We start from the raw sequence: 14,737 nt of genomic DNA, 5'->3' as shown, positions 1-14,737 counted from the left end.
ATTCATAGGTTCATAGGTTTAGAGATAAGGAGGGACCTTAGAGTTCAAATCTAAGCCTCTCATTTCATTTCATAGATGAGAACACCGGGCCTCTGAGAAGTTATATGACCTGCTCAGGGTCACGTAGCTAGTAAGTGTCTGAGGTGGGATTCAAACCCAAGTCTTCTGACTCCAGGTTGGGGTGCTCTATTCACTGCGCTCTGCATTTAATAAAGGAAAGAAGCACGCCAGAAAACATTTACTAAGTGCCTATTACATTCTAGGTACTGTGTGCTAAGTGCTTTACAAATACTATTTCATTTGATCTTCATGATAACCCTAAGAGGGAGGTGTTATTATCACCCACATTTTACAGCAGAGGAGGAAATAGGTAGATAGTGGTTAAGTGATTGGTCCTGGATGCCCCATCTATTCTACTGCCCACCCAAAGAATGACTACTTCTGTAATTACACTAGAAGCTTTGTGACCCGAGGCAAATAACTCTCTGCCTGTAGTGGTTAGAGAGCTGGCTTTGGAGTCTGGAAGACCTGGGTTCAAGTCCTACTTCGGATGCATACTGTGTTACTATGGGCAAGTCACTCAACTTCTCAGTAACCCAGGTAACTCTCTTAAGACCAAAAAACAAATGAGCTGTCCATCTGCATTGGTGAAGAAACTTTTCACACTGGGAGTTCCTTATACTAACGAAATCATAAGAAAAAACAGAGTTTGGGTACTGAATATCAACAAAAGAAGACAATCATGTGAGGAATCTTTATATACCGAGCCTCAAGCCTCAGGACCGCTTGAAATTTGAAGCTCTGGACGGATTCTGAGCCTGACCTTTCCCCCTTTAGCCTAGAGATGATTTAGCTGGGTCAACCACACCCCCCTATCTCTCTGAGTCTTTTCTAGTTCAGGCCTATTCCCTTGGGCTAGAATGTAAATGAACTAATTTCCGAGACAGAGGTGTGAGGTATGTTGTGATCATATTCCGCTGCTGGTTTGACTGCTTTGCTTTCCAATTATGAATGGGCTAAATCTCATGATAAATGGAGCATTAGATGAATGATAAAAGATATAACGCTTAGGTGAGAGAGTGACTGAGATCAAGTCTGGTCTTAACTATGAACAAAATACACCACTGTGTCTTAGATTCAGAAAACACTGACTCTGCCTTCTACTTTTTTCTATTGGTAAATTTAATTCTAAGAAAAATGGATATGAATGCTGCATTACACTAGTGATAATGATCACAAGATCCCTAAGAAGGTGGAACCATCTGATAGCAAGGGATAGAAACGGATGGGGGATAAGGTACAGGAATCTGGTTATTAATCACACCTTATCTTGTGGTAGCAGTTTTCTATTTTTGAAAGCACCTTCACAAACATTAGTCCTTTTGATCTTCACAAGAAGACAGGGTAGTTAGTTCCTCATAAAGAAGTGAAGAAACTAAGGCACAGAAAAGTTAAGTCACTTTTCACAACCTTACACAGAGAGCGATAAAGGCAGCATTAAAGACCAAAAAACTGGGCTCCTGCCTGTGTGGCACAAAGAAAATTGTAAAATGTCAGCTGCACAAATGCCCCAAGAAGTGGTCACTGGATGGTCCCACAGAGCTAAAATGCTGCTCTCTGTAAAGAGGGGACCCAGATGGGGAGCTGGAGATTTCTGCTAAATGTAAATAAATATGGCATCTTAAATACTGAAAAGCAAGAACAATGTGCCATAAAGTAACTCCAAAATGCTAACGTTCTCACGTGAAAAGATAAGATGAAGGGGGTATGGATCCAACATGTAAAGGGGAATGGGCCTTTCCATTTAGCCAAAGGATAGAGAAAAGTAGGATAAAAACGGAATCCAGAATGAGAACCGTTGTAATAAAGAGAGAAGTTAAAAGCTACCAAGAGAGCCCAAGAGCAAGAGAAAGGAATAGAATAAAAACAAGATTCTTGCGGCAAAGCCTAGGGGAGCACTGACAATGCTATTAGGCTCTTTGGAGGAGACTGCTGACCAAAAACCAAATGGATTTAACCTGGCCCAAATGGAAGGACGCTGTTCCTCCACACATCAGAATAGGGCTAAGCTGAAGGATGTTCCTCAGTCTAGGAAGAGAGGTGGTGAAGAGGAGTTGAGGAACACACGCTCCTAATCTCACGGGTCTAAATGAAGATCGAATGAAAAAGAGGGAGCAACAGGAAAAGCATAGATGGGACTACATGGGACGATTAACCTGTGCCAAGCTTTGAGTAACGTCACACTGTAGTTTACCTCAACCACATCCTCTGTACCCTGAAATTCCATCACACCTAAGTTCAACAGTTCAATGACTACTTATGAATAAGCCAGGAAGAGGACTGCAGGGGAAGAGAAAGGAAGGAAAGTCTGCTCAGGCTTATCACAGAACTTCAGAAATAGAAGGGATCTTGGAGATCGAGTTCAATCTTTCTGTGAACAGGAATCCCATTTACAATCCTTGAAAAGAGGTCATCCAGGTTCTGACTGACAGTATGGGGGAATTTATCATATTATAAAACAGCTCATTACATTTTGGGGCAGTTCTAATTGTTAGAAAGTTTTTTTCTCATACTGACATGAAATCCGTCACTGTAGTTTGCACCCATTTTCCCTAGTTCTGTCTTCTAGGGCCAAGAAGAATTAGTTTAATTTCTCTTCCATGTAAGAGCCCTTCAGATACTTGAAAACAGGTGTCCTATCCCCTCCACATCTTTTCTTCTCCAGGCTAAAGATTCCCAGTTGCTTAGCCAATCTCCATATAGCATCATCTTCAGTCTTTTTCCCACCCTGAACACTCTCCTCTAGGTGCAATCAAGTTAATCCAGTCCTTAGAAGGTAACACTCAGAAGTAAGTACAGTGCCCAGATGTTGAATGGCCAGGGCAGAATACAGTGGGACTGTTGCCTTTATCATTTTTAATACCTTTTATCCATTAGTGCAACCTAAGCTCACAACAGCATTTTTGTCTACCATATAACTCATCTTGGGTTTGCAAGTCTACTAATATTCCCAAATCTTTTTCACACAAACTACTGTCAAATCATGTCTCTTCCATATGTACCCTTGCACAGATGACTTTTTTGTACCCAAGCATAGGGAAAGCTATCTAAAGACACAAATACAGAGGAAGAGAGAATTCATCAACCTGTTTAGATTTTTAAAAGATATGTACGGAAGATGGAAGCAAAGTCAGTGTTGCAATAATTCAGCTAGCAGATGTTGTGGGGGTGAAAGGCCAACACAAGCCCAACAACAAGAATGCTGCCAGCACAGGTTTTTCGATCTGCTTTACTAAGGAAAGCAACGTCAAGGGGTTAACAATCTTATTTCAATCCAACATGCAAATATCATTCACTTAGTTCTGGGGAAAAAGCCAGCACCCTCAACTTCAGAATAAATACAAACAAATTACAAAGATAAATTATAAACAGACCAAATACAATTCATAGTTACCAATAAGGCATCGACATCTGGGTTCACAAGCTGGAGGGCTCTTAACTACAGCTACGCAGAGTCTCCACATCAAGACTCCTCCGAGAGTGAGAGCCCCAAGCAAATAGCTGTGTTCTCTCTTTTTATACAGTCTTTGGACCTCATCTGAGCGCCCAGAACTTAGGCGCATACTATTGGCTCTGGTCTTAGCAGCTCCCCTTAGGGCCCTGGGGGCTTCATGCCCACATGGGCTTAGCACCTAGTAGATAGGGGTTTGGGCCTGGGGCTTTGTACCTAGTAAGGCTCTATCAAAGACACTTAATTAATTTAGCATTCTAAAACAGTAAAAAAGTCCCAACTTAATTGCCAATACAGTCAGGTAACAGAGGATGAATACAAAAGTCCAGTATTTCAGAATGAGCTGAGGCTGGATATGAGCTAAGGACAAAAGGACTTTTAAAAAAAGCTATATTGGAGAAAAGAGGATGAATGAAAGGAAAGAACTGTTGCTCAGGGTGGACAAGTCAGTAATAATAGACAACAGAAAGCAGAATGACCCTAATAGGGTAACTGTATCAAATCGGATTTGATTTATAAAGCACTTCGTAAAATTCAAAGTGCTGGACATGTCGTTATTATTATTTAACTCATTTTATTTCTGCTTTCTCCGTCAAGGGGAATCATCTTTGGATTAGGATAGAACAAAACTGGTTAATAGGGAGTTGAAGGGGAAGCAATATCATTAAGAGTGAGTATGTCTTCATCAAGAACAAGTTTTCCACACTTAGCTCATTTCTTTTTCAAGGGAACCCTGTAAATGTAATTTACTTAGGTTACAGGGCAGCATTTGAAAAAGTCCCTAATGTCACCCTTGTGGACAAGATGGAGAGATGGATTTGACAGTAGTAAGCCTGGCAGATTCAGAACTGGTTGAATTACAGGACTCAAAAAGTAGTATTAATGGCTTAGTGTTAACTCGGAGGAAGGACCCTAATGGAAAGCTCTAGGGATCTGTCCTTGCCCTTGTGCTGTTCAACATTTTTATCAATGACTTGGATAAAGACACATGGTATGCTTATCAAATTTTCAGATGACACAAAATAAGGATTCAAAAATATCTTGCTAGAGCTCTTTTTACGGTGGCACAAAAACACCTGGAAACTAAAGGGGTGCTGCTCAATTGGGGAATGGCTGAGCAAATAATGGCACATGACCTACTGAAATGCTATTGTGCTTTAAGAAATAATAATAGGGATAATTTCCACAGAAAACCTGGGAAGATTTGTATGCAGTAATGCAGAAGGAAGAGAGCAGATCTAGAAGAATAATTTATACTGTAACAACAACATTGTGAAAATGAACAATTTGGAAATTCTTAAAACTGTGATCAATGCAATGTTCAATCATGCCTCCAGAGGGCTAAATGATGAAGAATTGTGCTCACTTCCCGACAGGGAGATGATGGATTAAATACGACCAACGAGACATCCGTTTTTTGGATGTGGCCAATGTGGAAATGTTTTATTTAACTATGTATAGTTATTACAGGTTGTTTTTCTTTTTTGGGGGGTGGAGTAGGGTAGAGTGGGAGAATAAAATTAAATGCTTGAATATTGAAAAAATTGATTTAAAAAATCTTACTAGGCTAGAACAAGGGTTCAAATCTAATATAAAATATGATAGGGACAGATTTGTTGGAACACATTTTTGCACTTGACTTTAAAAAAATCAACTTCACAAGTACAAAATAGAATAGTTCTGTCTAGACAACCGTTTTGGGGGAATAAAGTAAACTCCACAGCTTGGCATTTAAAGCCCTTAAAGCCATAAAATCTGGCTCTAATCTCCCTTTCCAGGTTTGCTTCACATTGCTGCCCTTTCCTGCACTCTATATTCTAGCCAAACTGTCCAACTTGCTCCCCAAACTTAGCATCCTATCTTCCTTTTTCAGGCCTTTGCACATACCTATGCTTGGAATGCACTCCCTTCTCCTCCCCAGAACCTCTCGGAATTTCAAGCCTTGCCCACTGTTCGGTATTACCTCAATTGCAAGCATTTCCTGATCTCCCTAGTTATTCCTGCCGTCTCTTCTCTTCCTTCACAAAATATTGTATATAGACTCACTCCCAAAAGAAAGTGAGCTCCTCTAGGGCAACGACTGGAATTTGTTTCGTTTTTGTCCTCCACAAGCAGCGCCTTCCAAATAGTCGGTATTTATTAATGCTTGGTACAGCGGATTGGGAATATTTAACATGAATACCAGAAAACTTAGCGGGGGCGGGGATCTGATAGCTTTAAAGTATTTTAAAACCTATTATGTGGAAGATGGGTTAGATTTGTCAGAAATAAGGCGATTTCACACTCCAGAAGGCAGGATTAGAAATGACGGATGAAGATTACGTAGGGGCAGATTTTGGTTTGCTGAGAAGCAACGTTGAGTAGTCAACCCAGAGCCGGACATGCAGTGAGGAAGGCCCGACTTCGAATTTCACCTCATCTCCTTGAGCCTCGGTCCCTTTCTTAAGTTTCCACCTAGAGCCGGGCTTGTTTTTTATAGATCAAAATAGGGAACATATGCCCAATATTTTCTTAAGTCGTACACTACTGAACAACTGCGAGAAGCGCTATAAAAACTGTACTTATTCTTGCCGCTATGTAGGAGCGGATTTCCTAACACATTTATGTAACGCTAGATCGGGCTGCCTGGGGCAGCGCATCCTCCCACCCTAGGGCTCTCCAAGCACAGCCTGGTTGACCCCTCGGGGCGGGGATCTTCAGATCTACGCCAGGCCGAGCTCCGCTCCGCCCCGCCCCGCCACTCACCTGGCCGCCGCCTGGTGTTGCTTATTCTTCCGCGAGGACGTCGTGCTGGTAGGCTGCTGCCTCATCACGTGGGCCACGCCCACGTTCAAGGGCTGGGCCGCCGGCAGGGTCACGTGGCCAGTCAAGAGCGCCGGCTGCTGCATGATGGGGTTGTAGTGGCTGCCGTGAGCGTGCGTGTTCCTGCGGGAGCGGCGAGAAAACAGCTATAGTTTATTCTTAATTTGAATCAAAGCCTCTTGTGAAACGACGCATCATCTCCTTGTTACAGGTACGACACTAGGGTCTGGTTAGCGCAATGTCTTCCAGTTTTCTAGTAGATTGGCTCGGTGGGCCATGGATGGAGATGACGTCATCTTCCCCATGCCCTGAGCCGAGGCCGCCGGGAGAGCGGGAGTTCAGCTTTGCCGCCCGGCCTCACGAAGCCCCTTCTATGGATAGAGCACCATCCCGCCTCTGGAGGAGCTTGCACGACGGGCGAGGTAGGTTAAACACACAATACAAACAGCCCAAGAAACCTAGAGCAGAAACAGGGGGCGCCGCCTCCTAGGCCTGTCCGCCCCGCTTTGCTCCCCGGCGTGCCCTACTCTCTCTCTGACTTGGTGCGGCCCAGGGGCGGCCCCTCAGCGCCTCGTGGCCCGCGACGGCCTCTTAAGGTGTCAGGTCCTCCCTCACTTTCGTCCATCCGCTATTCTGCCACAAAAGGGGTTTTTTCCCAAGTGCGGGTGGGCCCGCGTCCTTACTCAGTAAACTACGGCGGCTTTTTATGGCTTCCAGGAGTAAATACGCAATCTTCTGCGCGACGTTGAAAGCCCTTTTTGGCTTACCCTCCTACGTTTCTCACACCTTACTCCCCCCCACCCCCCCTTCCAACTAGACACCGCCCTTCTTGGCTCAGGTTACCTGCTCCGGCTGTCCCTCGCGCCTGCAAGACTCCCCCTCCTCCACTTGGACTACTGACCTCCCTGTCTTCCTTTAAGTTACAAACGAAGATCCCACTCCCCATAGGAAGCCTTCCCCACTCTCTCTCGATTCCAGAGCTTTGCTTCTTAAATTATTTCGTATTTATCCTGTACAGAACTTGCTTTGTATATTTTTGTTTGCATTTTGCCTCCCCCCCCCCCCCAGGGTGTAAACCCCTTGAAGGCGGGGACAGTCTTTCCCTCTTTTTGTGCCTTCTGCGCATAGCTCTGTGCCTGGCACTTAGTAGATGCTTAATAAACATTTAATTGAATGAATAATGAATAATGAATTGAATGAATGAAAAGGCTATCCGCTGTTGCTTAGAAGCTGCTGCTTGAAGGGGGAGAGTGAACGTAGCCAGATGGAGTTCATTATGTAAATTTCAAAGATGAGGTAGATTTTTAAGTCTTGTTTCGTAGGAGAAAGAGGACTTCGCTTTGCTAAAAGAGAACTCTGAACATGTATAGGCTCTGACATCAAATTAGGTAAATTGGAGTGAGGATTAAGGTTATTTCCAAATTTTTTTTTAAAGTTTTGAGTAAATGACAATAGTATATAAGCAACAAACGATGAAAACTGGAGATAGTAAACTTCTGGAGGTAAGAAGTCATTTGTATTTCTTAATGTCTAGCCTTATGACTAGTTAGTATAGTGGCATAACCAAAGGAGACACCCAATAAATTTTTTCGTGGACAAAAAAAAAAAACCAGCCATGATCAGAGTTTGGTGAAATAACTTAAATTGAAATTAATCTGACGTATATTAATGCTGTGAATATCACTAATCCCCAACATACAAGCTAATTATCTCTCAACTTTTCATTTTTAAAAGCCAACTGTTGGGACAGAGTTATAATCTCCCCTACACAAACAATGTTACACTATTAGTGGCTGGATTCCTAGTCTAGCCACATAAGACTTTTTTTAATCTAAAATGTGTCTAAAAATGCCACATTTGCAAGATGAAAATAGAACATCTGTTTTCAATACTAGAAATTGAATAATAAAAATAACTGAATTTAAAGTGTTTTTTGTTTATCTTGAATGATGATGTTTGAAAATAAGGTTTAATTGGAAGATGAGTAGGTAGATGTTACAGAGATACTGAGGTAGATTTGGATATTTTCAAGGGCTTTGTAGGGTTGATGGCCTTAGTTCTTTATTTTGTTTTTCACGTTCTTTTTTCTTGATATAGATGTATTACAAACACTATAATACTTATTAGCCATTATTTAGGCTGCTTCTCAATTCACAAACAATGAAAAAAGCATACACAAGGTTTTGGGGTTGTTTTATTTTAACCTCTCACATGAACGGTTGCAACTCTTGAGCCAACTTTTCATGGGCTCATAGGAGAATAGATTTAGATTTGGAAGTGAGATTAGAGAACAATTAATTCAACCCTCACGTTGCAAATGAAGAAACTAATGATGAAGTTTAGAGTTGCTAGAGCTGGTTCAGGTGTGGAAGAATTCACTTAGACCTTCACTGTAGCCATTGGGAGCTTCATTGATGCAAAAGCAGTACAGGTCTCCCAGCAAGAAAGCCAAGTGAGACTCTGATATTTGGGAGTTATGCTTATATAGAGGTTTCAGAATGATGATGTAATTTTAGAGGTTTTTTATGAAGGTTACAGATTAAAGACAGGACAGAATGACATAGGATGAGGGAGACAAAGGGAGTTCTTTATGGTTTAAGGATTTAAGGACAGGAGGACATAGGTTAAAAATTAAAGAACACAGGATAAGGGAGACAAGCAATGCTTTTGGTACTGGTACTGGTTCAAGATAAGGGGGGAACATCAATTGGGGAATGGCTGAACAAGTTGTGGTATATGAAGGTAATGGTATACTACTGTGCTATAAGAAATGGGGATGATACGAACTTCATAATAACCTGGAAAAACCTACATGATATGATGCTGAGTGAGCGGAGCAGAACCAGGAAAACATTATACGCAACCACAGATCTGTGGATTCTGTGATGACTAACCCTGATGGACTTCACTCTTCTCAGCAATACAAGGTGCAAAGACAACTCCCAAGGACTCATGATGGAGAGAGCTATCTATATCCAGAGAAAGAACTATGGAGTGTGAATGCAGATTGAGGCATACTTCATGCTTGCCTTTTTTTCCCTTTTTTTCTCTTTTGTTTTTGTCTTTGGTTTTTTTTTTTTTTGGTTTTGTTTCTTCTTTCTCATGATTCATTCCATTGGTCATAATTCTTATTTACAACTTGACCGTTGTGTAAATAAGTTCAATGTGAAGTTATATGTAGAAGATATATCAGATTCCATGCTGTCCTGGGTTGGGGCAGGGGAGAAAATCTGGAACTCAAAGCTATGTGGAACTGAGTGTTGTAAATTAAAAATAAAAAATCTTAATTATAAAAAAAAGATAAGGGCAGGGGAAAGGGTGCCTTCAGGTTACAGAACAAACTAGGGGCTTCACAAAGTCAACCCTTAATATTATTTTTAACCCTTAGGGCACTCTTTTTATCCACATCACTAAGGGCCTGAGAACTGAAGTGATTTGCCCGAGGTCATAGAGGTGAGACAGCAAAGACTGGCCTCAAGCGCAGTACTCTGACTAAATCTAGTGAGCTTCCTACAACTCAGGTAGAACTAAGCTGTGAATGATGAAGAATGGAGAAAAAGGGGAGTGCACTGTGTGTGTGAAGGACATTAACTGGTGAGGAGTCCATATGAGTGGGATGGCTTTCACACAGCTGAAACGTTTTATTACTTCTCTGATATCTATAGTCACTCCCTATGAACAGTTGTCATCAGCTATGTATAGTGACAGTACAGTAACTAATCCAGTCCAGTTCAATCCAGGGTTACCACCATCATGGAGGCAGGGTAAATGAACTATGGGAACATGTAGGTAGCAGGTGCTGCCAGTACCCTTAGTGAGGAATTGAGCTTCTTCCCTCTCTGGAGCTACCTAGGAGCAACATATAAAAATGGGGAGAGGCGAAGCTAGGCCGTTAAATTTCTGTGCTCAGGCCTTATACCATGGTTATAAAGCTGATTGTGCTGGAAAGGTGGGACAGGAAGAGAACCAGGTGGGCAACACTTGTTTTGCTTCACACTAGAATAACCTGCGAGACGGTTGTCGTCTGGTCTGTTTACTTCTGTTTCTGGGGTGTACCCACTAGCAAAGGGGGGGTAAAACCAGAAAGTGGGGAGGGGGGATGACAGGGAATGCTGTGTTGGGGTTTCCCTCCCTTTAAATCATTGGCAGGATTGCCTCGTGCCCTGGACTCTACAAGTATAGTCACCCCGATATTCATCGGTGCACAGGTATTCAAGTTGCAACTTCTTTGTTTATGGAGGATGGAAAAGCCACTTCTATGTGCACAATAAGTAGAACTAAAATAATACATTTTAAAAGACTGCAAGAGTAAATAGGAGCAATGGGACAACATGAAGAAATTAACTGTATTTGACTCATTTATCCAAAGTAGAGATAACTAAAAGGAGAAAAAAGTCAAGGTCAAGAGATTTAGATAATAGTTAAGGGGTTTGGGGAACTATGGCTTAAGAAAATTAGGGGGCAAAGATGGTTTTTTTTTTAAATGAAAAATGTGGCCTCAGCAGGAGGCAATGCAGCCTTTGATTTAAAGGGGCCCAGCTGGGAAGGCTCCTCACCAAGACTTCGAGTTGATTCTAGAAGTGCCACACTGTCAGTTCTTCTATTGGATTAAGCATTGCCCTACTGAAGAATCCTCTTGGAAAATGCAAATGTTTTCAGGAGGGACAACACATTAGGTTCTTTTACTAGATGAGAGAAATTATTATTTTCTATTATATCAATAACCCATTATTAATTAGGATCCAGGCTTTTTATTTTTTTTCATTCAGAGGCTAGCCCCTATAACTCAGGTCAGTCAACCAGTCTCTGAAAGGCACAGCTGATAGATGAGATTGCCCAAATTCTTTATGAACATGCTCCTCTCTCTACCAACTAGGAGAGTTACATCTTTTTAGAGTGTAAACAGAATCTGTTCTAAGTGAATTCCAGCCCCAAAACATTAAGCCTATGTCCTTGTACTCCTCCATTGCATTAATCTACTAGATTAAGTATACAGCCTGCCAAGGTGACTACTTTGAAGGATTGCATGAATAAAAAAATCTGTCTCATCATGCAATACGTGGTGCCTCTGCCTAACAATGCACTTTGCAAATAGCAAATTCATGCAAAGAAGAGCTTAGCAGACATACACCCCCTTAATATCCTTAATCCTTAACATTAAGAATTGCCTTCTTACCTCCAGTCTGCCAACTGCTGAGTCCCTGCCATAGTCTCAGGAATTACAGTTGCATGCTGCACTGAGGTATGTGTGGCCACTCCAGTCAACTGCTGCCATGCTGGGGGAAGCAGAATTTGCTGGGTCCCACTTGGCCAGGCCTGCTATAGAACAGAAGGGATGTTCAATTATTACTTGTCTCCATCAGCTGACAAGTACTGGTCTGAGTCCTAAAGGGGCTTATTATCTAGTTGGGGGCGATGAAACTAATCTATACTATGAAGTACTATATCCTTAAATCCTCCATACTGTGAGAATTTGAAAAAAAGGGACAGTTCAGCAGGGGTTGAGTAGGCAAAGGCGGCTTTGTGGAGGAGGAATAATTTGAATTAGACTTTAACAAATAAGTAACATTTGGATAATAATTGTAGCTAGCATTTATATAGCACTTTAAGGCTTGGAAAGCACTTCGCATATGTAATCTCATTGGATCTTGACAAGCCAAGTGCGATTATCATTACTGAACAGATGAAGAAACTGAGGCAGCTTAAGTGACTTGCTTAAATGTCTAAGGCAGGATTCAAACTCGGGTCTTCCTGATTCCAAAGTCCCACAATCTATTCACTGTACCACTTGATTAGAGAAGAGAATACACTGGATTAGTGGGAAATGAGGTTGGACTGGTAGTTTAGACCTTAAAAGTTGGGCTATATGCAGGAAGCCAGTAAGGAGCCAGTGTAAGCTTTTAGGAGGCAAATTACATGATACAAAAATGGAAATTTTTAGGAAAACTTGTCAGACACAGGGTATGCAGACAGTTTGGGAACTGTAAGTGGAGAAAGTGTAAGACATTTCCAAGAAAAATGACAAGACTTGGTAATCGATGTAGGATCACTCTGTAGGGACCTTTAAAAATGATCTAGTCCACGCAAATTTGTCATTATTTTTCTTTTCTGGTGGGGGGTGGAGGTGGGAGGTATGGAAAAAACAAATACTTGATAATTAAAAATTATCTAGTCCAATTTCCTAACCTGTTGGAAATAACTTGAGGAGAACACAGAGGCCCAATGAAGTTAAGTGACATGTCTATGTAATTATCATATAATTAGATTGTGGAAGAGCCAGGATCAGAATTGAGGGTTAATAATTCTAATCCAATCCTCTTTTTATGAATGCTGCGCTACTTCTTATATGGGGCATAAAGAGGACCGAAGAGATAATAGCAGATTTCAAGGTTTCCAACATGGGAGATTAAAACTGCCATTTATTCATTCATAAATTTTTTACTGAGTACCTCCTATATGCATAGCCCTGGAATGCTAATAAAAATGGGGCAGTTAGAAAATGGAATTCAGGAGAGAGAGAAGAGATCACAGAATACACACACAGAGAATCTTGGAGGAGAATACCCATAGCCAGCAAAGGAAATGGAACAATCAGAAGTGAGAGGAGAATCAGGCCCAGTAAAGTGGAACTGCACAAAAGCAAGGAAAAGGAAATAGTTAAGAGAATGAAATGGTAGAGTATGAGTATGGAAATGGAAGAGTAAAAGTATGAGGGTTGAGACTAGCCATTTGGATCCTCAAGTAAGGAGATGAATAGAAATGTCTGAAGGAATGGTTTTAGTAAAAGTACAAAGGAGGTTTCATGACTCCTGATACTGAGAAAGCAGATTGCATGTGGGGGAACAACCAAAGGAAAAAGATTAGTTAGGGGAGAAGAAAGATGGGAGATTTTGACATTTTTTGGCAGAACCATTCTTAATTTTTTTTTCCAATCTAGAGCCTAACATACAATATAGTTAGTTGGCATTATATAGGATTGAGAAGAGAATGAAAAAGCATTAACAACTATAGATTACACTAATATAGATTAAACAGATAAACAAAAAATGATGGTTAAAAAAAGCAAAATGTCAGTCACAGTTAATAGACATACTTCTGAGTACAGAATATCTTGTTTAGAGGCCAGTGTAGTTTTAAATATCTGAAAGGTTCAGCACTATTCTAGCAGAACTATTTTTAATTTTATTTTTTCAATTCTCCCCTCCCCCCATTTTATTCTAAGGTTTATAAGCACCAAGCAAAAAAACCCCTAAGTCTTTTTCATTTGTACGATGACATTAGATTTTATAGAATGGAGTTAAAATGAAGTCCTAGGAAAAATGAAGAACAATTTGAACATATTCTTTTAAAAGATGTCATTCTAGATCAGAATGTGACTCCTGCAGCACAATCTGATCATTACAAAAAGAATAATGCTGGTTTCTACGATTGAGCTAATGTCCGGGGGTGAAAGCACTGATTTTACTCAAAAAAGGCACATTTATTTGTTAAGCTAATAGGATCTTTAAACGAGCTCAACAGAGAAGTGTATAAGAATAACATTGGGCAAGACTTATGGTTAGGCAGGGAGAGAATACCCTGGCTCATTCTCCATTCTTCACAATATCTTTCCAGGGAATTGATTCCCATTCCCCTGCCCCCCAATCTCTGAATAATTGTAACACTCCAAAAAACCACAACCTCTCCCCTGCAAAGTTTTTTTGGTGCCTTTTGTTCTTATATCACACTTATTTCTACCCAGTGAGCCTTCTCTTATAGCAAAGATTAACAAAGAAAAGCAGTTCAGCAAAACCAATCAATAAAAGGTCTATATCTGACGTAAGCATCATTCCACATCCATAGTCTCATCTCTTTTCTGAGGCCAAGACTGGTCATGTTAATTACACAGCACTCAGTTATGTTTTTATTATTTTTTTCACTTACATAGCTATATTTATTGTTCTCCTGGTTCTGTTTTCTTCAGTATGCATCAATTCATGTTTCCCCATGTTTAAATTATTTATAGTCATGTACCACAATTTTTTAACCATTTCTCATAATATTCATTTATGCCATCACTTGACAATTACGTGCCACCTTGGGACATTTTTCTTTAGTGTTTATTTAAATATAACATTTCACAAATCTGTCTTGTCTCAATTAGATTGTAAGGCCTGGGTGAAGGAGACATTATAGATGGACTTTCCAATCTCCCTTCCCTAACACTACTTTGAATCTCCTTTAGACTCTAGCACAGTTTCATGTACAAAATAGACACTAAGCACTCAAATATAGATGGCAGGCTTAGTGCAGTAAATCAAGGACAATACTTCTGGGCTTAACTATCTATGATAATGAGTTTTTATCTGAGGTTACTTCTAGAGTTACTCTGAATAAAGTGGACATGGAACAGTCTAAGGCTATAGTGATAAAGAGGGGCAGTGG

General features: G+C 40.8%; 1 protein-coding gene across 9 annotated transcripts in view; it reads right to left on the bottom strand.

Moving 5' to 3' along the window:
• HIPK2 (homeodomain interacting protein kinase 2) overlaps positions 1–14,737 on the bottom strand; it is a 256,243-nt gene that overhangs the window by 41,241 nt on the left and 200,265 nt on the right. For 5 of the 9 annotated variants that reach the window (XM_036759556.1, XM_036759557.1, XM_036759554.1 and 2 more), the window contains exons 10-11: positions 11,490–11,632; positions 6,257–6,436 (exon numbers count right to left, since the gene is read on the bottom strand). In XM_036759556.1, coding sequence (XP_036615451.1) covers positions 6,257–6,436; positions 11,490–11,632 — 323 coding nt within the window. The remainder of the gene's footprint in view (positions 1–6,256; positions 6,437–11,489; positions 11,633–14,737) is intronic. The other 4 variants (XM_036759552.1, XM_036759555.1, XM_036759558.1 and 1 more) reach the window with 1 other exon arrangement.

Source organism: Trichosurus vulpecula, chromosome 5 (genome assembly GCF_011100635.1).
Source record: "Trichosurus vulpecula isolate mTriVul1 chromosome 5, mTriVul1.pri, whole genome shotgun sequence".
NCBI lineage: Eukaryota > Metazoa > Chordata > Mammalia > Diprotodontia > Phalangeridae > Trichosurus > Trichosurus vulpecula.
Note: the sequence above shows the minus strand (reverse complement) of the source record. Positions and strands in the feature narration are given on the sequence as shown.